Genomic DNA, 24812 nt, shown 5'->3' with positions numbered 1-24812 from the left:
AAATTAAGTATTAATAGAAAAGAAGAAGATTTCCGGGCGATTGGATGAAAATAGTCACATTCATTAAAAATTTCCAATTTGTAATTGTCATTCGACATTGTATGCCAATGTCTTAATTTTATGTAATATAACAGGAACAAAGCTCAAACATTAAGCCAGAAGCATATATTATTATAACAGGTATTTTCTTTTGAGAACGCACTTAACACATCTCGACGTTCTAATACATTTTTTCGTAATTGATTAAATTGAGTTCACAAACATTTAGTCAACCAAGTGCTGTATTGTTTAATGCTGCTAAGTCGTCTTTATCGCAACTCCCTTTCAAAACCTCCTCAACTAATAAAACAGTTTACTGACCAGAATGTCGCAACCTTTCTATGATAATAATAATTTACAATTTAAATGGGCTAACAGCGAAAAGAATAAAACCCCGTCAGTTGCATATTTAATATAATTACCGCCGACACAGAAAAAATCAATGTAACAGCGAACAAAAACAATGTAATAACAAATTCGTTAAAAGTAACACCTTAAAAAACATTATAACTTTAATTAGGAAAGTTGTTAAATTAGTTAGGGTGGTGATTGTTAACACGAAAGTCTGGAACGATAACTGTATAAAATACGGTTGCATTTTATAATTTTCTGCAAGATAAATATATATATTTATATTATGTACAGAGGTTTCAAAGAATAAAAACTTTTGTTCAACAGTCGGCTGATTGACGCTAATCTAGGGTGTTAACCGTCTCGTATAAAAGACAATGTACACTTTGACTTCAGTATTGTATTTCTTTATAATATTTGTTAACCGCTTAAGTCTATCATAAAAAAAATATATTCTTGATTCAATCGCCATACCAGCAAGGCAATCGTACACTACACAATATTAAAAATACAATAACATAACAATTATTATACTATAAAACTAATATTTTACAAACATTCATAACACAATGTAAAACCGCCGTTCGGTTATTTCTAGTGCGACAGGTTCATTAATGGGCCAGTGACAAACCGACTTATTGGCTCTGTTCGAGTGTGGAGTAGATGAAGAAATGGTGACGGATAGGATGGAATACATGGAGACATAGAGTAAGGTACTTTGACAGGTCAAACGAGCAAGAGTAGGCAATTAGGTAATAATTAAATTAAAACGCTGATTTCCGGTGGTCCGGGCTGGACCCGGTGTACATATATTGTATAATATTATTCCCGCCCGGACACCGATATCATAATATTATGTATGCATTAACACTACAAACAGTTGCTTAAGTCCAGGAGAGGTGAAATAAGACCGTAAACGGAACGCTGACGTAAAAGGCGAACAAATACAATTAGGGCACTCGAAGGCCCAAACTGTCTAAACTAGACCGTGTTCTGTCTGACATGGCTTTTTGAACGAACACAAAAATAATTAGCACAAAGGTGGACGCGTTTACTCGGCTGTAGATACACCAAAACCTCTGTCTGATTGTTGCCGAGCTTTGTGTCTTTGTGTGGAACACTATAAGGGAACTAGCGAAAAAGAGTTAATTGCTGCGAAGGCGGCGGGGGTCTCGCAACGTTTTTGTACTTACAAGTACAGCATAAACACACACACAGGAAAGACCCGAAACGAAAACAATAACGATAATGACGTGTAACACTATAACGACTCTTTTCGGTAGTGCAGATACATCTCATAAAGGTCTGAGCCAAAATAAAATTAAATACGAAATTTCGAAACTTTTTTAGCAAAAAAGTTTTCATGTATGTTTGGTTTTTTTTTTTAGGTCCATGGCGAAAAGCCAACCGCCGTGTGTGCAACTCGGTCAAAGGCCTCGGGATAAAACCGTTTGTTTACTATTATGAACGGACATTCTTGAATGAATATGGTAATCTGATTAGTGAACAAACTCTAGTACAATGGACAACAAAACTCAATGGCGTTAACAATGAGGTTGAAAGAGATGCGGATCGTTAAAAAAAAAAACTTAGTTAATAAAAACTACAAAATGTTACTGTTATTGTTTGCGATCAAGAGTATTTTTATTTTGGTTCTGTCGCATCTTAGATACCCTTCTGGGCGGTCTGCAAATTGAAATTCTAATTACACAAATAGTCGGTAAGTATTGTTATTGTATTTTTTGTATACAAGCTTCTAACGTTACGTAGAAAAGGAACACTTACAATAATGTAACTCCTGTACTATATTGATTAGCTCAATATGCAACATTTTCTATACTTTTATGAGCTAATAAACTAGAATGATGAATCCCTTGCTAATTGAACAAATACCTAATACTAATATGGTGTCCTTACCTCTTTGGCCGACATCGGAGTCATTTCCGGGTGCGTACATATAGTTCTCCGGTACCATTGCTAATGCCTCGTCCGTTGTCACGTTTCTTAATCCGTTTTCTTGAGGGACCCAAGTCCACTGGCAGTGCGGGTCCAGCGAGCAAGTGTCATCCACGAACGACTTGAGACGCTGCATTGACAACAAGCTCATGTTGCCACCAATACTATAACTGGCTAACGGCAAGGTGTATGTGGTTCTGACGCAAATCATGACATACAGGACTGAAACCACTGACAAGGTTTGGGGTTTTCCCCGGCACGACTGTCCCCGAGGCGACGTCTTCTGGCTCTGTTCGTCCATCGTGCATGACATATTTACTTGATTGCACTCGGATGCCGCAGTTATGATTGAAGTTCACCCGACATCAACATCGAATTGCTGGATCTCGACTTAGTTTCTAAACAGGACAATAACACGAAGATTAGTAAGTATTTTTGTGCATTAAAAACTTTTAAATTGCTAGTTGAGATATCGAAAAGGATCGTTGATTAATTCAGTAACGCGCAACTATAGCATGAGAAATGTAACAAGTTACAACACCAAAACCACATTCAATAGGATTATTATGGAGATGGCAAATTTGACACTAACCAATAGTGTAACCGACATTTTTCTATACCTCTGAAAATCGATATGCAACCTAATTTGAAATTGATTTTAAAATCTAAAGAGAACAGGAAATGTTAGGTCTGAGAAATAATGAAGTATTATTTTGCAATAAAATCAATTATAAGTATTAAAAATAATATCAAGTATGCAGGTTATTGATTTGGAAACATTTTTACTCGTGCAACATAAAATTATCAACGACATACAGCAATCGTTCTAAAATAAATATAGAAATCTATCAAATAATTTCCATTGACTAAATTCAGTAATAACACAATAAAATCAAACGGTAATATGGTACTTAAACAATGTAATGTTTGAACGCGAATATTCCATACATAATTATAATAATATATTTCTTAACAGTCAACTTAAAATAACTTGAAACTTAAAGTATATTATTTTTTTGTATATTAGTTTTTGTCCAAAAAATTGCGTTATGATTAAAATCAAAAGTCTTTGGTTGCTTTAAATGTAATATTTAAAGGCATAATCAACCCATTCACGTGAACAGTTAAAATACTTTTCAGGCTGTTAAGCACTCGACCCATTTACCGTGATCATAAAAACTTACAAAAAAGGGGTTTGTATACTATTTATTTCTCTTTTCATTTCGTCGCGATATCGATTAGTTTTGAGTAAGTAAACAAAAATATTTGACCCAGAACGAACGTACTGCATTGGTAAACAAATTAAAAAAAAAAATAACAATTTTTTTTTGCTCGGACAAGGACAACGAAATACAACGACAGCTAAGATATAAATAATTAAACGAACGTTTCCTACGGAAAGCCGAAACGCGATTAACTTTTCCTAATTTTGCCACGTTTAGTTGCGCACAGTTCATACTCGCTTGATGAGTTTTTGGCGAATAATAAATTACCAAAGACGGTACACGCGCCTGTATAGTATATGGGCTTTTGTATGTAGTTTAAGCGACAAGCTTACGATTAATTCTGATCTGTCGAGGAAAATCTATTGTATTTCAACGGAGACGGATGCACTTGATAATTAATATCCGTCCATTAGCGATTTGTGCGAGTAAAATGGATACTGTTTTTAATTTACACGGTCGATGGCGTTTAATATAAGTGAAGGAAGTACAATATAAAAAAGCAATAAAAATAGTTGTTAAAAAAAACTTACTCAAAAAATTACAAATATTACTTTTTTTAATTGCAATTACTATTTTTTTTACATTTTACCGTAAAATAGAAAATATAATTTTGTCATACGCAACAATGTTTTGACAACGCAATAAAATGTCGCAGTGGAAAAAACATCTAAAAAAAAAACTTGGTAGCTTATATGCCAAAACTTTGTACAAATCAGCGCCGGTCTCCTACATTTCTCATGTGAACGATGAGCCATTTTATATTATAACGGTGTAAGATTTTTTTTTGTATGTCAAACGATGGCAATAACACTTTTTCCAAAACTTCACCGAATGCCGCCGCTTAAGAATATCGTATGTATTGTATGTGTTGTTGGCAGTTAGTGTAATTTTTTTTTAACATTTATCGGTGACATTGAAAATCTTAACTTTCACCGAAAACATGGAAGAAAACGACAACAACGTTTTATGCAAACAAATTTGTATTCAGAGATAAATTGTACGTTTAGTAAGCTGTTTCCGATGTCTCTATCTTTTTGGATAAGTAATAACCCTAAAGAATGTTGATTGTTAGCTAAAAAAAGAAACTAGAATATTTTATTGATAAACTAACATAAGTTAATTAGTAAACATTTAAAAAAAACCTAACTAAAATAATTTTTTCAGAAACGTTATTGTAAAAAAATAAACTATATATTACTTAATTAAGGCGTCTACTATAAAATAAACCAATTTATTATTATTATTATTATTATTGGGTTGACTGTAGTTAAAAACTGAATCAAAAAACTATTTCCAATTATTAAAACTTAACTTTAACTAATTATCAACCTAATACACAACAAAAATATGTGTTCTTACTTCTTTTATATTACTCGTTTTGGCAATGTCTCCTAACACAGAAAACAAAAGCTTTATCCTGATATAGTTTTTAGAACTATTAGTCTTTAATTTTAACTTTCAAGTTTTTGCCATACCAAGTAGTATTGAATCACTTTTATTTTAAGCAGTTGATTAAGTTATGCTCGATTATTATTATTTACTAATTATAATATACTATTGGAAATCCAATAAATGTCTTTTCATTCACCTTCACATTTTCTACAATGGGGGTGTCGTTGACGATTTGTTTTCTGTACAATGGGTTCAACAATGCCATTGTTGGCAACAAATTTACCATTTGCTCAATGTTGAAATTGCCTACACAAAACCCCGTGGTAATATTAACTTGGCTTTCAGAGCCAATTCAATGTCCAAATTTGGAATGTAATTTGTGCGGACGTCTTATATGTTTAGTTCTACCACCACGTGTTGTATAACTTTTCTTTAATTTTCAATTACTAAGAGTTCGAAACAAACTTGTTGAACGGTTGCGTTCCCATCCATCCGAGGCATCGGCGAACAATATTATAGTGTCGAGGGTTCGTCTGGTTTTCGTGACTTTTGCAGTGTAACACGGACCGTTTGAATGCGATAAATTATATAGGAAACGGCCGAGGGACTGTTGTGCAGATAAAGAGTGGAAAAGCGTTCGGGTAATCTGTGTGCTTATGGGAGTAGAAAACTTTCTTACTCGGCTCTACCCTACCTATTGCCGGAGCTTTTCCAGCAGTCTCATTTGTAGCGCTACACACCAACGGTCGAGGTGTAATTGGGAAATTCTGCGTTTGAAGATTTACGATTCATTTTTAGGCGTTTAATATTTAGAGCACCAAAGCGCTATTAATGTTTCCCGTTTTGAAGAAAAAAACAACAACAACAGTTCCAGCCCCCCGGGGAACAAGCGCATAATGTAGGTACTGCAGTGGTAATTGGTTTTTAATTTCCCAAATTTTAATTGGTAGAGTTAAAGACCTTTTTGTCGGTGAAATAGACGGAAAAAACATGTTTTTATTATTACATTTTCCACCGCGATAATAATTATGGTTTCCAAACAATTACCGCACGAAAACAAAGTTAATTTCGGATGAAAAACTTGAGAAAGCCACTTGTGCTCGTCAACCACAAACTAGATTAGAATATACTTGATTCTCTCTGTAGGGTCTAAAATCTTTTAAATAAACAAATTATTTATAATAGGTACCGTAACAAAAGAAAACGCCAAGAGGCTTTTGCCGCTTAAATGTGCATAATTACTACCTACCCGCATTTAATTAAATGACGTTCCTCGATAATTATATTAACTATTCCGGTCGTGGCCACTTTTATGCAGGTAAATAAATATTATTATATTACCTTAAAATAAACAGCCGTGTGCATGGTTTTTGGAACTATATTAAGATATGCATACATAATAATCACAATTGCTTAAAAATTACAAAGTTCTTGAGGACGACATTTACGTTTTCTAAACCAACTCGTGAATTTTATCTGTGAATAATAAGAGATACTTTAATAATGGGCCGAGTCTTTCCTATGTCTTATGTATAAGATGAGATATATCATGCAGTGTAAGAACTACAAAGAAATTAGCAAATAGTGAAGAAATATCAAACTGACTTCATGGCAGGAAAATCAACTATAGATCGGATACAAGTGACAAAGAAAAGATATGACAAGAAAGTATACGTCTTGATCTTAGTACACTGGGAGTTAGCTATACAGCTATATAAGCCAAGAAGGAGATTTGCAATGTTCACTAGGCCAAGCTATAATAACACAAACGACAACTAACAAGTATAACTAATAATAAACATACATTAAATAGTCACGTTGGAGTGGTTTCTCTAAAGGTTGTTTGTCAAAATTAAAAAACAATTAATTTTTTCATATTTCACAGTAATTATTCATTCAATTTCTTGCTTCTGTTTTTAATTCAAGCAACTGAATTTTTTAGAAATATCCTTTGAAGTTCAAACGAATTTCAAACTAAATTACTTGCAAAAAAAAAACGACTGGTTAACAACAAATTGTTTTCATAATTATTATTATCCTTTGAGTTATTTACATAATTAAAAATGGACTAGTGTACTGAAATATTATTTTTAGCCGAGGCAATTCACTCGACTTTGCTTCTCATCCAGTTTTGAACTTTAATGTTATCGACAATAGTATTTTTTCATGACTATTTCTCGTTTTTTGTTTACTTGTTTAGTATTTGCTCTAGAAATCTCTCAAATACTTTGATAGAAAATAAGAAAACAACTATATTTGTAATAATTCATATAAAAATGGTTAAAATAAAATACTTACACAAAACAATTTTATAGATTTTTATTAAAATACTATATTTTCAATTAAAATGCATTTATGTTTTAACAACAATTTCAACAATCAATCACTGATCAAAGTATATTTTTTTTTAACGTTAAGAACTGAATTTCATAACATGAAATTATTAGAAATAAAAATATAAATAAAATAAATACAAATATTGTAAGTTAAGCTTGAGAAGCCACTCTGGCAAACCATAGAGCTTAATAAACATACTTGAATGCAAGAATTTTCAAGCAAATATTTTTACATTATTTACCGAGTGATACATTACTTGCTTGTAGTAATGCACAGAAACTTATGTTATTGCGAGGGTACTTTTCAAATTTGTTACTCTCGAGGGATTCCAAGAATCTCCATTTTAAACTTTGCACAAAATACATTTAAAAGTGACGTTGTTTATCAAAAATGTGTAACGAAAAAAATTGACATATTTTTTTTAAACTTTGCTGTTATTATTATATAATATTAAAATAAATATTGAACATTATATTTTTTATTACTTTTTTTTATACTTTTCCTCTCATATTTTCCTAAATGATACGTTTTCTGAGTAGGCCTCCTTCCTAAGGGTACTTCGTTCTCCCGTATCGAAAAAGCGCCTAAAAAACTTGATGTTTTTATAAACTATAATATCAACTCTAACAATACATTCCTTGTCTAATATTACTTATTTTTAATCTGATATACTTTGTTATTTAATTTAAGTGTGCTAAATCTCGTGACGTTTAACAAAAACATATCAAAAAACAAATAATTCTAGTTAGTATTTTAGGTATCTCAACCTGGATATTTTGTAAGTTTAAATTATGAAAGAAAACAATATAAGCCGTTCAACCCGTTCAATCATAAATACGAACAAACAATCAAATGTACCCAAAGTGCTCGTACTCAAAGTGAAAACAATACCATTTAAAGAATGTATGAAACAGAGAGTAGTTATTTTGAATAGTGGATGATAACAAAGGTTTGGAATACATCAAAAGCAATAAAAACGGCTCCGGTCCGAGTTCATATTTATTATAAATGAGTTATGTGCACAAAGAAAAGTTTGAAAATCAGAAAACTTGCCCGAAGGTAAATTATTTTTCTTAAGCAGTCATTACAATGTAAGCTAATAATATTACCAACTAAGTTTGTTGTACCTACTTCAGTGTTCAGTTATTGATTAAACATATAAAACGGTCATATTTTTCTGATCGCGTTTCTAAAATCTCTATTTTTTCTTACTCGACGTCAACACAGCCCTTGTAGTTAATTAAATACAATGTTATACTTGCACACTGATTGTCACACCCGTTTTTAGATTTTATATCGTATTGCTTTGTCATTCAGAAATCCAGAAATGTCTAAAAATATATGTTTGGCTGTTATAGATAAAGATAAATAAAAGACAATAAAGATGTGCTTATGGAAAAAATAATACATAGATGATAGCGAAGTGAGTTGATTTAGTTAGCTCACTTTAGCTGCATAAGAAGAAGAAGGCGGATCGAAAGAATTTCGATATAGAGATATAAATTAAAATGAAAACAAAAAAATAATAATTTTTACACCATTTTATGTTTTTTACTATAATTAAAACTATAGGCAGGTCGTTTGGTGCGATTTTCAACAACAACAACAACGCGCCCACGTCTTAATAGCCGTATTAAGATTTAAAGCCGTTCTAAATGTTTATGTATTAAGCTTAACATACGGGTGCGGGTGTGTGCTTGAATTTAGAAAGTCATTTCAATAGTGTAATTAGTAATTTTAGTCGGTACTTTGACACTGCATACATAATATACAATTAAAATATTAATGTCAATCGACAGAATTTAATTCGCCAAAACAGAAATACGTCTCGTTATTATAATATATTTTTTTTGCTCGAGTATTTGAGAATCTAGAAAAACACATTGTTCTTTTGAAACCAAGCCAAATCGTTTAAAAGTGTCTGTACCGTTTTTTGACGCTTTTTAATTGCGACTGGTTTTTTTTTAAATGGTAATGTTATAGAAAATTATACAATTGTGAAGACAATTGTCTTCACCACAATCAATAATACATAGTCCACCAAACCGGTATAGTGTTTATTACTGGATATCCAGCCCATAGACTGTGGCCCGAACACAGAGGTTAAATACCGTTTAGCCAATTTTCTAAATTGACTAAATTGACACATTTTTTTTTCTCTTAGATACTTCCAAGTAGACCGTGAACGAAAGACCGTCCATTCTGCCAGCAGGTATAGACACATGTGTCGCACGCATTGAATGGTTTTTTAAGAGGCGGTCCCAGAACTAGTGCCAAAAAAACGTTTTACGGCTACCAACGCTGATGCACGGTCCACCGCCACTATAATAGTATATGTGTATTAAACTAACCTTAATAATAGAACGCGGCAACGTGCGATTTTAAATATAATTAATGTGTTGGCAAAAATTATATTAAAACATATTATGAGCTGCTCGGTAGTGTCACCGTGCTAGGCCGGCACCCGCGGTTATTTTACAAGCCATTGGAGCTCAATTAGCATCTTAAAACTAATAATACCCAATTGATATTTTTTGTTAAAGATGGGCTCGTCTTTTTATATTTAGGTAATTTCCAACATTTTCCAACAAATATTTATATAAGTACTATTGCCGACATCAACATGTTGATAAAATTATATTTTATATTTTAATATTCAATTAAAAAAATATTATATTTGATTTAAATTTCGTGACAATATTTTGAATGTTTTTAACATTTTTTCGGAAATAAATCAAATAAGTAATAACAATTAAAATTATGGGGCTGAAATCCATATTCATGATGTAGGTATAGCAATATTCAAATCAAAAATTAAAGAAACATCCGGAATATCGGATTTTTTTTTCAATCCCGGTTAAATAACTGATTTTTTTTTTACAAAATACGGAAAAGGTATACTTAACTTTAAAAGTTCGTAAAGAATCATAATTATTTTATTGTTACATCTGGATAAAACTAAATTTGAATATTTAATTCAAACAACTATAAAATCCAAATGATTTGGATAATTAAGTTCAACAAATATTGTAAATTTAAAATTTATCCATAAACATTATTGAAAAAAATATGTTTTCGCCAAACATGAAAAAAAAAGAATAGGAATATATATATTATACAGAATAAGAAATAGAACACTGCAAAATGGTACCAATTCAGCTAGTTGATTCAAGAATCAAGGCTTCATTGTCATAGTCGATAATACCAATGGAATACTAAAAGGTTGGGTTATGTTAGGTTAGGTAGTATTCCAATACAACTCACTTTTCATATTATTTATTTTTAATAAATTTCGGGATACTACTAAGTACTATGTTATACTTTAAGTTTTATCAGTTATGTTATGCTGATTGGCGGTCTATTTTTCGCTTACTATAATAAATTGTAGATATTGGGAATGGGAGCTTTTATTAGAGAAAATTAATGGGCCTGTATATTATAAATAAAATAATATTTATCACGAGGATAATAACAGAAAAACGAAGGGTTGGTAGCAGATTAGTTAATGGATAGAACGAATAGAAATTACCCGTCGATGCGAACGGTTGTCGGCCGTCAAACGACACGTTGATGATTAGTTCTCGGTACCATTACCAGTACATATATACTAATCCTTGATCCACTAAAATTGCCAAAATTAAACAACGATTGTCAAGAAGTCCGTCAAAAAAAAAATAATGGACTAGTCTCGAGCAGATAAGTCGGTCGATAGGGGAAGATGACTGTGGTGTAAAGGACAAAGCGTGACGGCTTTAAATCAAATGTTCTTCATTTAAATGGGGAAAAAATATATTTTTTACTGATAGGAAAAAAAAAACAATTTCGAAGAAAAGACTGTCTAAGAGAAAATTAAATTACTTTATACTTGTAGGTATACATTATTTTAGATGTTCGTTGTACAACTTCTTGATCGTCCAACTGATACAGCTTGTATAATACAATACGGTCGAGTTTATTGAGTTGTTGCTGCTTGATGGATGCAGTCCATAGAGTTTGCAGTCAAAATAAAAGTTCTTCGTTGCATTTGACATCTTAAATTTGCTTTCATTCAGTGTACGTTATGTGTTTTTGACAAGTTTAAGTCTTATACATTATAACGTAATTGTTTTTTTTTTCTTTAGACATATTTTTTTAATTTGTGGTCGAGATTAATACGACCTTCAGTTGTGACGCCATCCTAAATCCTATAAACTACATTGCACATTTATACTTATGAAACATAATAAATTGGAAGGGACGATTTGTTTCTTTATTAAATTATTAGTTTAACAAAATCCTTAGCTGGCGAGAAAAGTCTAACTAAATTATTCAGATCGACTTTCGTCCAATAGTCGAAGGAGCAGCTGAGCTGTCAAAATATTGTCTGTTGTATAATGTATTATAGTTTATAGTCTTAATTTTTGTTTCTTTATAAGTCTACGTCGTAAAACGGCAACTCAGTGTCACACAAACTATGATTGTTGATACCATAACTACTTTTTTTTAACTAGTGTATAAGGAGCTCCGCTTCGTTATAAAGTTAGCACTTCGATTGAATAAATCTAAGCTTTGAATTAAGGAATATCTAGAATTCTACTCAAGTTTTGACAGCGGCCCAAGAACCTGAATATTGTTGGGATTTATTTTTTTATCGAATCTGGTTTTTTCCATTGGACCCTTTTCCGTTCAAACAATAATGTAAACACAATAGCTCGAAGTACCGGTATGTATATAGTTGTGTGCAAACACCATTTGTTTGCCGAGGTTACTCGGTGGCTAGTATACCGTTACCTGCGTATAATATGGCGGACGGTAGTAAACAAACAAACGGGAAAGTGTAATCAAATAAACTTTGAAGAATATCAGTCTATTGGTTGCCGATCGTGTGCAATCAACCGGCAAAAAATGCGTCTTCGATGTATTGTTTAAAATGGTAGTTGATTGAAAATAGTAAAAACGTTTATTGCTCTCCTATATGTAATTCCGTTGCTGAGGTTTCGACGGAAACGCCATCTCCTTGGATTAATATTACTGGGATATTATAGACGACGGCATTTAATTGGCTGACTAATACGTTTTCTCAGTCGGCGGCACCTATAAACTGTGCTCAGAAAAATCTCCAGTCTTTATTAGGTATTTTCACTGGCAATAGGGATTGAGTAATCGTAAAAAGGAGACTCCATTGAAACGTCTTGGCCGCGTCTCGCTTTATTTATGACTCGATAGCGTTCAGGATAACCGACCTTTGTCAGTGTTTGTAGAGAAGGCAATTTTCTAGATAAATCTGAGGTGATGTCTTTAACTGCGTTGTGCCGGCGGTGGTGCTAAGAAACGGACGCACACAAAGGTCGGACTAACCAAGGCTATTATGGCAGAAAATCGGCTGGTCGGGATCAATCTATGTAGCCGCTGCAGCAGTGCAGTCACGTTGTAAATCAACCATAGATAGTTTTCTAGTACACTCGTCGAGCTGGTGTGACCGTTTTGAGAACATAAATAAATACAAAGAAACATTGTCACGGCCGTTACAAAATGCGCACGCCACGTCTGCGCTGTCAAGGCGAGGAGAATTACCGTCTTTTTGGCTGTCTTTTTGGAAAACGACCAAAAAACCGTTCCAACCGTGTGGTGGGTTCAGACCTATATGCGTGTATCGATAATTTGTGCATTAGTATATTATCTCGTCTTCGAAATTTTCGTTCGATTTGCGGTTCAAAAATAACGCGGCCACCGAACATTAGTCCCTGAAGCGTTTGTTGAACAAAAATCACAGGCGCAACCTAAGTAAACATCCGTATGGTAGTCCAGGGTACTTCCCTGGTAGTATCAGGGAGATTTTTTCGGTAATAATTGTACATCCGCATGGCAGAAGCGATGCCAGTCCGATCCGAATTAAATTACTAAGAATCGCGGATATTGTTTATCTTTATATGTAATCTTTTATTTCCTATATCCAAGACGATGCCGTCCATCTCCGGATTAACGGCCCGCGTTGAATAGATGTTGGAGAGCTTCTAATAGGATTACGACTAAGCCGAAAGAAATTAGACGGATTTGGTGCAAGTAGAGATGAGACTCCTTTTTAGTTAATACTCTTTTCAATTGCGTCCATTTACTACGATTCGACAACACCTTAGGAGACGTCCATTCAACGGAATTATTGTACAATAATAATTGCATCGCGTTTGTCAGCACTTTTTTCCTTTTTTTTTTTTATATCAGCGTTTGTTTAGTTATTTATGGAACAATAATGCTGGTAGCCTGCTTCGTTTAATAACGACCTATACTTGGTAAGTGTTTTACTCCATAAGTACTAGCTTAATAATTCAAATCGTCCACCGGAAAATATTAATTCTAACGAAAAATTAACAAAAATAATCTTATTTTCGTTTATTTTAAGAAGCTTAAATTATTAAATTTCTACACGAAAAAAATCTTTTTCGGTTGTGAAAATAACTTTATAATTGTGTTCTCGAGAAATCCTAAGAATTGCGCCGGAGTCCGTTTTAAGTGTTCGAAAAAAAATACTCTTAAAATAAGTTATGTTACCCACACTAAAAAAAAGAAAACTCGAAATAAACCTATTATTTGGTGAATGCAAAATGAAGTTTCAATAATATAATAAAGTATTAAAAAAATATCCTTCCTCGCAAAAAAATTGTATTATTTCTCAGTAGCAGCGAATTTTGGTAGCAACGTTATAATATTATCATTTATCATGTTATATTATATTATTACTTAACTGTATTTCAATATATTTTAGTTTATATTATATTGTTACATTATTATGAACCGACTATAGAGACATTCACTAATCATGTTATTATTTTATTAAATGAAAATCAGTTTTGTTTTTATTTAATAACTATTACTTTATAGATCAATATTTCGCATTTACGGCCAATGTTTAATACTTGATATTATACATAATTATTATTTGTTCGTAACGCATGAAATTATAATAAGCAAAACATTATACATTTTTATATTCTTTTGATTCGTCGTGCGCCTTTAAGCGAGCATGTGCTTGTATGCGGATGAAAGATTTTTATTTCTTTTGTAATAACAGCGTATCAAATCGTACAGAGAAGAATATGAGCTCGTGTATATTTTTATATTTAATAAGTACTCAATTGAAATTTACATATCAAGAACCAGTGGCATATGTATAACTATAAGGTGGGCTTCCCGGGGCTATTGCACCAAGTGGCTTCTTTCTGAATCCACAATTGTTAATAGACGAAACTATTATTGGGTAATAACCCAATCATAATTATTATTACGACCATTGTAAATTTAATTATAACAATGACATAAAAATGTACCAACAAGTAGTTACATTACGATTTAGGTCAAGTGAGTTACTGGTCCGGGTTTTTTAAGTTTCAATCGATTCTGATCTGTGCCTTGGGTCATTATCTCCTATCGGCTAATTCAAATACCGTTTGTGCTTGAACCAATCTCCATCGCGGTTAAGCATTTTACGACCAACCGTCGTATTGTTTTTGCACCGATCGACCTACGCTATTCATATGCGGTGAACTTCTTACTATTACTTTAAAATTCAAATAATTTTCTTTTGTAAGTATAAACTCGGGCGAGTATGTGATTATTTTCCAACGGCCGGGTTGCGTGCCCCCAGGGATTGGTCGGCTGTCGACGCGGTGTGTGGGTAATTAAAGAAGCACCGAGCAAGGAAATCCGAGGAGAGTCGCGTCGCTCGCCGTGTAATTTATTAATGTACATTTTCTATCTGAAGGGCGGATAACCTTTCGGGGCAAGGGGTAGGAGTAAGGGGAGGCGCTTGGAAGGTCTTGCGAAACGCTTCACGTGTGTAATTGCGACATGAACGATTTTGGCGTTAGCCCGGTTTGTCGGCAATCCGCGTTTGCCCTTTCCGTTTAACCAAAACACTGTGTCCGGCAGTCGTTAAACCGGAGGAGCTCAATTAATTGCCGGGGCGAAATATTATGATAAAATACCGTCGCGGTCCGTATTGTATAATCCTGGCCAGCGGCCGCGGAACCTTTTGTTTTTTGGCTATAGGCCCGCCTAAAACCACGGTATATTATAATAATAATAATAAAGATATTGTGGTAATTTACCGGCGAACAAAGCCCGCCCACAAACGTGTAAACGTAGGTACGTCATACGGCTAAAATATTTACGGATAAATTATGTTTCGACGATTCCGTATAAATGCAAAAGTCAAGAAGTGTGGGCAGGTCCGCAAAGATTGAAAAATATACGGTGTATGTACGTATGTTTAGTCAACAGTGGTTTCAGTCGAGTCGATTCAGCAAACAGCCAGCGCTGATGTCACGGGTAGTATTATCGTCTTTAGTAGTTATTATTATAAAACTGAAAGCGATAAAATCACTCCCAATCCAACCCTATGTTGTGAATGTGTTGACGTTAACCCGTTAAATGTTAATACGATTCACTATATAATATAGGCAATAAATGTGTTTAGAATAATGTTATTTATTAACACGGATATGTTGTTGGGCTGAATTCAAGAAATGTTCTGTCGCCATTTACTTACACTTTCAGTTAGAGATAAGTGATACATGATAAGAGATACGACATTAGAGATAAGGGATAACAGATAAGGTATAAATAATAAGTGATAAGAGATAACATAATATCCATACTTCGATTTTGTTCCGTGGAGCTGTGAAAATAACTTGTTTTTTTCCACCCTCCTTTTTTTAATAAACGTTATTTTATACTATATTAGATATAATAATTGTCTATTGTTCGCCTAATAATATTTACCACCTTTAAAGCCTATCTATTAGACTCCGGGCCACCAAACAAATAGTTAAAAGACAATGAAACGTTTCCATGTGATCGTGTCTTGGCCGAGTATTTGTCGAGTTTATTTTAATGGCGATTGAAAACGATGTAAAAATAAGACAAACTGTAAATTTCGAAAAACGTGGGTGGCACCAAAACAACGTAGTAGGATTAACTAAAACGGATACCGACCACGCGCACACCATTCTTGTTGTAAACTGATCGCAATAATATTGCTTAGAGTTCTCTATTTGCGTTATCTAATTTAATTGCCTGTAGAATGTCAAAGCTGGCGGCACTATTAAGCCAGACCAATCAAGCTACATTAGGTATTTCGATTTAACCTATATCAATAATACGGCACAACAACATAGGTACAACAGTCGATTTCTGCCACGAAACCCATGTTCATTTCATTAACCGCATCCACACATAATGACCATGCAGTTTACGTTAAAACGGCAAGTTAACCTTCGTATATGGTCAGCTACTCAAATGGTGTACTTAGGCCATAGGTCTTATCATAAAGCCCCCGGAGACCCCGGTCAGGTTAATTTATTTTTAGATTAAATGTTTATTGGCTTTCGGGTGTTGTTCTTAAATTGCGTCCAATTTAATAGAGCTATAGAAATTTTACAACGTCTGGCATAAAAATTTGACTATCACAATATATTTTATGACAATCATTTCGTTACCCTTTTTTACCCCTTGTAAAAATTCTTTCTCTTAAAAGAAATCCAATCACTATTCATACGAGGTGTGAATTTTGTTTCCGTTAAGTAAGCAATTTTTCGCCACTGAAATAGTTATAACCCAAAACAAAATATTTATAATTTAAAAATTACATTGTATTGCTAACATAAATTTACCTGAAGATAAGTTGACCAGATCGAAATTAGTTTTTGACAAATACAGCCAACGTGTTGTCCCTTAGTAAATAACTGGAATATTCAGAGGGTCGTTAATTAAGAAACAAAATTATAATATAAAATGGGTATTTCCAAATTTGACCTTAATAAATTAACTCTCATCCGACATTGTAGACGTTGTATCAATTATGTGTTATTTAATATGCTTAATGGGTAAATCTAAAACTATAATCTTCTTCGAACCGATTAATTTGTAACCGATTTAAGCCGATTATAGAACGTAAACCCGAATTTATCGGCTTTACCGATAAACTATTTTTTAAAATAAAATTAGTATAACATAATATCGATATTAGACAACAGGCCAGTTTTTCCTAAATTCTGTACCACTGAGATATAAAATGAGTTATTAGAAGAATTGCTGCTGTTGGCGCTAAGTTAGGCAACATTAAAAGAAATTACGCCGTTTAATCATCGATTAACCAAATACAAATATGGGAATCGAAAATTACTTTTGAAATTATTAATCATCTAACTAAAAATCTGATTAAAATTATATTTTCCTTAGAATTCTAAAGACCAATCGATATCTGTGTGTATTATAAACTTTCATTTTCGTTATGTATCGTTATGGTCGGGAAAAGGCGAAAAAACAACTGTTGATTAATGTAAAAAACTTTTAACGTTATTATTCGAGTTTTAATGAATTAATAATATCGCTTGGTGAAGTTACCGAAACAGATGCCTACTTTTCGTTGGAAATAAATTAATTTTAAAACACTTGCAGTGCAGCCTATATCAATATCCTTAATATTATATGATGCTGAGTACATATTAAATGATTTACTTTGAAATTTCTTATCCATATAACAATACAAATATAGTTATCTCTGTTAAAAGTTTAAAATATTTTTAAAAAGCTTGGTAAACTTTTAGACCGATAGAAATTAAACGGTTTTTGAAAGTTCTGAAGGTCATGTTTGTTTATCACCATAGACCGTGTACGTTTATTGTGCTGAAAGCATCCTGGTTGTTTTTTATGAGTATCCGGCAAAATAGGGTATGGCGTTCTAAATGGGACTCAAGTGCTCTTAAAAAAATTAACTGTGCATATTATGATCTACATACGTTTTATGGAGAGAGGAATAAGAAACTTAAAAAAACAAATAGTTTAGCTAGGTGTATATAAGATGTGTAAGCTTTAGAGGTTAATCTGCTTAAGTGATACCACTTGCAGTCTCGTCCCAGAGAGGCTTAAACAAATATACATTTATGGCGTGCCTGTATGCGAGTGAATTCGTAGAAATTCCAATTTGGAATGCTCTTGACAGAGTAAACGTATTAAGTTTGTTTGTAGTTTTGTTTGGCAAAACAATTAACAAAATATCAATACATACATTAATACCCAATAAACAAACTGTTTTATATGTTTACAATTTGTAAACTTTTCAATCTTAATTTCTCGTTTTAAACTTATATTAAAAAGTAAATAAAATGTACTTCATTAATACTCACTATGAAGGAAGAAATTTGAAATTTATTTTGCAATTAAGTCTCTGCAGAGCTTTTATATTAAATTACTTAATTTTTTTTTAGTATTTTTATAATTACTTATTTTTAGAATCCCGAGGATCATTATTCAGGTGACCGTTGCGACCATGGTTAAAAAAAAGCTTATGCATTACCAGCGGCTGTCAGAGTTTATCAGTAAGAAACAAATATTGTAAAAAAAAAAATGCAGCCGTCTCTCCGGGATCTAACAAATACATTTTTTCCGCAATGCTTTCAAAGGGAAAACCCAAAAGTTGTACATAATATATGGACTCGAAATTAAGCAAACGCAAAGGCTCTTTCGCTTCTCTCCAATTTACAAGCCTACTCGTATCATGCGTGCAACCAAAGCTCATAATAATTGCATGTCGGCTACGCAGTAATCCAAAGGTCCCCCACAGTCCGATCATCTGGTGTAACTTATTATTGTTATTGTTTTGTGTAGGTGATAAAAAAAAAAAGGACGGGTGGTTTAGGGACGGAAAAAAGAAGACAATAATTACCGAGGACCAAAAAAAAAATATATTTAATATAATAAAAAGTTTACGACCATTCGTAAACAATAAGGGATTATAGGTATAATATATTATTAAGTATTATTATTGTTTGTTGTTATTATAAAATAAGCCTTTGCCGTTTTTCTTGTGGTGGTACTACTCTTGTCGGTGTTTTGCCTAGGGATTTTCAAAGTGAATAACGTTAGGAATATAAAACAAAAACCGCAACCCTCGGACCGCGTACTTCGGGTGGGTTGATTTATAATTGACGTTTTGATGCCCCCGCAGTGGAGATAATGACACGGGATTAATATTACCGTAATGGCGGCAGTCGGGGTCCGGTTTTATCTCCGTTCTTTAGGCTTAAGCTGACGCCCCGGCGCCCGTACCGTAGATAACGTTTTCACCGTGTCGCATATATTATAGGCCCAACGTTAATTTATAATATACCTAGTTGGGATTTAATAATATCATGAAACCCTACAAAAACTCGGAATGGGCACACCGGTCGAGTGTCATTAACACAAATCAATCTTGTCGAAAAAAAATAATAAGATTGTAACAGGCTGATGACTTAAACCGGTATGAGCACACGATTCGCCGACTATGTGACGCTTAGGATTGCCGCACACTTTGGTGTTTGCCAAAAGCTTATTCGGTTGTTAAACTAACCACTGCTCTTCTGTAGAAACAAAAAAACAAACGTACAATGATAAATAGCGCTTAAATCCAGGATGACAAGAAACGCACGACTGTCTAGCTTGAAAATTTGATCCGGATAAACATAATACATTTTTAAATGTAACATTCTCGGAAAAAGCCGGAATCCGTCCAGAAACGTAAAAAAAAAAAAAACATTTTTCCGTTGTATGTAACGGTAAAAAAATACGAAAAAGATTGCAACCGAAAAAAAAATTCTTACCAAAATATTTGGTAAACGGCTTAAGTAAAAATTTGTATAATATATTATGGTCTCAGTGATAGGATATTAAAGTGGATGAAAATACTATAGTGTTTTACTAGCGCTTCGATTAAAAAACAAACAGCAGTGTGGTAAAATTGACACAATATATAAAACTAATTTAAAATAAATACAATTCTGCGCTTTATGTCTAAAAGAGCAAAGTTCGCGTTTAGTAATTTTTTCACAAAATAAAATTAACCTTTTCATTTTCAACTAGGGATCTTGATCTTACATATAATGATAATTAGTAAAATTTACAAATTGAGAGATTCTACACAATATAATCAAGGCTCTCGTTGAATTGCGCTTAAGATTGAAACACAATTGTATTGTAACCCAAGACAACACATGTCGCACACAAAAGGCTGTGAACTAGTTGGAGAGTAAAATTACTTAGTCGGCTGTTGGATAAAATAACTTTTTAGTAGAATATTTAGGTAACAAATTTGAGGGAAAAGAGCAATGTGATGCCCAAAGTACTCAATATTGTAAAGTAAGAAAATGTTTGATCAATTTTAAACGGTATAATTTTCGAACAAATACACACAAAAATGTAACGCGTTGATTTTAACTAAAATTTGTATCCGTTTTAATGCAATCCTTATAAAGATTTCGACATACGGCCAGAGTAGAGATTTTGAAGGGAACCACTTGGCAGATTTTTGTACTGATACGACATTACACATGAACAACAGAATCGAGAGATGTTTATTTTTACTTTGGTAATTTCTCCCAATGCGGTCGGTCGGCCTGACAGTTTGCATGTCGTGCCGGACGATTGGGGTTTTTTTTGGCGTAAACAACAGAAATAAAGTTTTGTGACCGCCTAAAGGTATTCACATTGACATGCTATCCCGAAGGTTCCACCGGCACACCGTCGGAGACGAAGAAAACGGTCACCGCCGCCGCCATAGGGCCAAAAGAATTCATTGGAAATAACTTTTCGACACGTGCGAAGAAAACTATTCTGTCTTGTCCGCCCCCCCTTCCTCACACACACTTAAGCATGTACCCCAGTCGTTGTCACTGGCCTCTGGTAAAATATTCCAATCGCATCGTGACTTTGCACGGCCGTATAATAGCTCTTATATAATATTTTGTCGGCCATAACTCTCACGGTTCATTATTTTCGCACCATCTGAATTATTGATAAAAGCGTGGAGAAAGTCCGTACCTAGAATTTTCCTGAAAAAAAAATGGATTTGGCTTGTTTTCTATCAATACCTACCCATAAAGAAAATATGAACAGCTATACTAACTACACTTAATATAGCTAAAAAACAAAATGCTCAATACACATTGGAAATAAACTAATAACAATAATTATTGTGGTTCGCTAATTATTCCAAGATACATGCAAGAACACCTGGCGTTTCGTGGGCCCATTATTGTGTTAAATCCACGTACACTCGGCGAAAATTTTTTAAACCAACTAAACCGCAACTAAGTCCGATCAGACCAAACGTATCGAGTCTAAAAATGAACACGATTGTTTAAGTGAAGTATTTGCACAGTTGCAGAACTTATTTTTTCGTCGAACTTCTATTGGAAATATGTTGTACTTAAAAACACCTTTCGATTGTTTCCAAGTGTTTGCAGTACTCAGTACGTCGTAAAACGGGAAGATAAGTGCTCTTTGATAGACAGCCGGACCCAGTGGAAGGCTATCGCAAGGGTTGCAAAACGTCTTGGGTACAAAATACACCTGCCGTGCTCGGTTTAAAATCCTATTCAAAACTAAACGGCCCACTTATTTAGATAGTATAATGGCCGGTGAACTCGTTTGTAGTCTGTACAAGAGCACTTCTGGCGTCTCCTTTTGGCTTTTTCTAACATATTTTTTTTAAGCCGTCTCACAGCACATTTTTAGATAATGCAGCACCGTGGCATTATAATTGTATTGATGACTTCAAAGCGATTCGACTTCGAAAAAAGACCTCGGGGCGGCAAATCGATCCCGGTCTGATTAGAACACAATATTTAGTTCATGATTAACCGCGATTCAGTTAGTGTACCTGTCATCGTCATTTGCACATCAAATGGCGGTCGTTTCGTTTGTCTAATTTCACATGAAATTCGTAATTGCTACGGCCGAAGTTTCCAAGTTTTACATTTGCGTTGTCATATTTTAACCCCCCCCCCCTCCAAGTCGTCCTCTGGCGCTAATTTTGTATTCACTACACAACACTCGATTTGCGCTTGTATATTATTACTTGCATTATTATTATTATTATTTTTTGCTGTTTCTGTCGGTTTCACTAATATATTCCGGTGGTATTTTTTTTCGGTTGGGAGCACAAATAACCACGGAATGGCTCTCCGAAAATAAAATACATTAATTTTCCATTTGTTTTTTACAAAACATCAAACATCCACGAAAAATACAAACAAAACCATCGTGTTTAAGTCGAAACAATGTTCTTCTTTGTTAGCCAATGGTCGGTTGTTGAATCAAGTTGTTGAATTTCTACAGAACTAAAAACTCTATAACGGTCCATATCGATTGCAGTTGCTGCCTTTATATTGTGTAAAATGGACCAAAATAGGTAATACCTGTATCACGATTTTGAAAGAAAAAAAAGGGGGTTTAATAATCGAGCACCGTATGTTTTCTTTACAATACTAGTGTATAGGTTAAGGTCTAATATTAATATGCGACACGTTCTATTTTTGTAATAAACATAGAAAACCGTTTTTCTCTTGGCAAGTCTCAACAATTACTGCGGTTATGAATACAATAATGAGTAATCAAATATAATCATATCCGTTACCCGACATCTTATTAAGCAAACACAATGTATGTTTTCTGTCTAACATACATAAGTCCAATTTGTTTACACTCTAACCGAATTTAACAACAATAAGCAAAACAAATTATATTAAGCATGCACATACATTAGACTAATATTATAACGGTATTATAAAAATGAAAAGTAGATATCGAGTAAGACTATACTCCCGTTGAGATTGTTTTGTGTACAAGTTATTTTATTTGTGCCTACTGCATAATAAAGAACTTATAGATAATTTATATGTAATTAAATATATAGTGTCAAAATTTAATGGTATTATATTGGATGATATCGACCCTCGTAAACCAAAGATAATAATCCAATAGTGGTACAACTAATGTTTATTTTCAGAAGGGATGAAGCAAGTCTTCTAAATGAAATACAATATTAGTAGTGACTGTTATATTTAATACAAAAGCAGACAATGTCAGTACGAATTACAACCCTTCAAACTCGTGGATTAATAGACGGGACCGGCTACAAGATTTCAAAAAAATTGTCAGTAATCTAATAGTCGAAGGTCCTACGTAGTATTTTTACTAAAATTTTTAAAAAGGCTTAAATTTATGTCGATGCCGCGAACTCGTCGCGTCACAGGTTGCTCTAAAAAACATAGACAGCATAAAAAAATGAATAGGTATTTTCCTGATTTATATTTTATATTATTCCTATAATACATTCCTTATTTGTATTTTCCAAATGTCCAAATGTTTTTAAAAAGTTGGTTGATGTCTTTAGAACATTATTAAGTTGTGTGTTTTGCAGCTAATAATACGTTTTAAATTAAGGTTGAATATTATACAAATGTTTCAAATGTTTTAGATAGTTATTTTAAACAGTGTAATAATACTTTCTATGGTTTTTAATAATAATTAACCAACAATTTGACAGTTATTATTTGTTTAACAATAATAACTGTTAAAAACTCAAACACGATTTTATTATGTTATTAAAAATATCAACAACTTTTTGGACAACGATTCGGAAATATTAATAATTTTTTTCCTCGGGTGGTTATTAATGCAAACAAATGTTGTATTTCTGTGTAATTTTATTCACTCCTAGGAAATGCATGCGAAAGTGTCCCTACAATTTCAGTCCTCGAGTCGTTATTATGATTTTGATCTATCAAATATCAATTACCTGGAAAACTTTTGAGACTGTGTCGGCCGCGGTATGTGTATCCGTGCATAGGTCTCCGGTCCGACGGCACCCCGACGATTGGAAAACCGCATACTCAAGCCGGTCGGTTCGTCGACAATCCAAAAAAGGGCTAAGTTCGACGGGCACGCAAAAATTAAAAATTAAAATTAGAAAAAAGAGAGAGAGAGCGAAGAAGAAGAAAAAGCGCACACAATTTTGAGTCTGTGAACAATTAGTCGGCGGTCTGTCGATTTTTAGCTTCGGTAATTTTTTTTTTCTTCTAAAAATCCGAGTGGACACACTTTTGTATAATACTTCGACGTGAAAAACGTTCGAATTTTCCGAGACGAAGGCAACGCAGACAGGGATCGGACGAACCGTGCCGGGCGCGTTGGGCTACTGCTGATCTCCACCGTCTCGTTGCCTGCCAGCCTGCCTCCGACCGTTCCTCTCGGCCAGCGCGCGCGCCACACACAAAATATTGTACACACACTTACGCACTTACACATTTACACAGTATCCATAGCCGCCGCCATCGCGCTCATATAGCGTCACAGATATAATAATAAAATATTAACTTTTTTTTACATATATATAATATAAATATAAAAAATGTACATATATTTTGAATAGTATCAATTACAACAGCGTAATAACACTACGACGGCGACGGAGAGTCTGGCAAAAACATAAAAATCCCACGTGGCAATAATAATAATATATAATACAATAATAATAATATTATATATGTTTTAAAGGGAACTCATTTGAAAGTAATACAATGCTCAGTATCAAAATATTTTTACACATCGTGTCTTCGACGGGAAATACAAATGTATATACAATAGTACACAATTAATACGGTTACAGGGTAGAGACTCGTCGATGATAAGTGGGGCTTTAAGTTATAAACGACG

At 33.5% G+C, this 24812-nt stretch overlaps 1 protein-coding gene across 1 annotated transcript in view; it reads right to left on the bottom strand.

Moving 5' to 3' along the window:
- Positions 1-24269, bottom strand: part of LOC126837106 (tyrosine-protein kinase receptor-like) — a 167467-nt gene extending 143198 nt beyond the window's left edge. Inside the window, exons 1-2 of the mRNA XM_050570904.1 lie at positions 23896-24269; positions 2308-2744 (exon numbers count right to left, since the gene is read on the bottom strand). Of these exons, the coding sequence (XP_050426861.1) occupies positions 2308-2659 (352 nt within the window). The 5' untranslated portion in view covers positions 2660-2744; positions 23896-24269. The remainder of the gene's footprint in view (positions 1-2307; positions 2745-23895) is intronic.
- Between the last annotated feature and the right edge of the window lie 543 nt (positions 24270-24812).

The sequence above is a fragment of the Adelges cooleyi genome, unplaced genomic scaffold (assembly GCF_023614345.1).
Source record: "Adelges cooleyi isolate 19-005CV unplaced genomic scaffold, UGA_ACOO_1.1 ACOO_flye_CR_arks_rails_tigmint_CR_PRNA_247, whole genome shotgun sequence".
Classification (NCBI taxonomy): Eukaryota; Metazoa; Arthropoda; class Insecta; order Hemiptera; family Adelgidae; genus Adelges; species Adelges cooleyi.
This window is presented reverse-complemented; position numbering and strand designations above follow the sequence as displayed.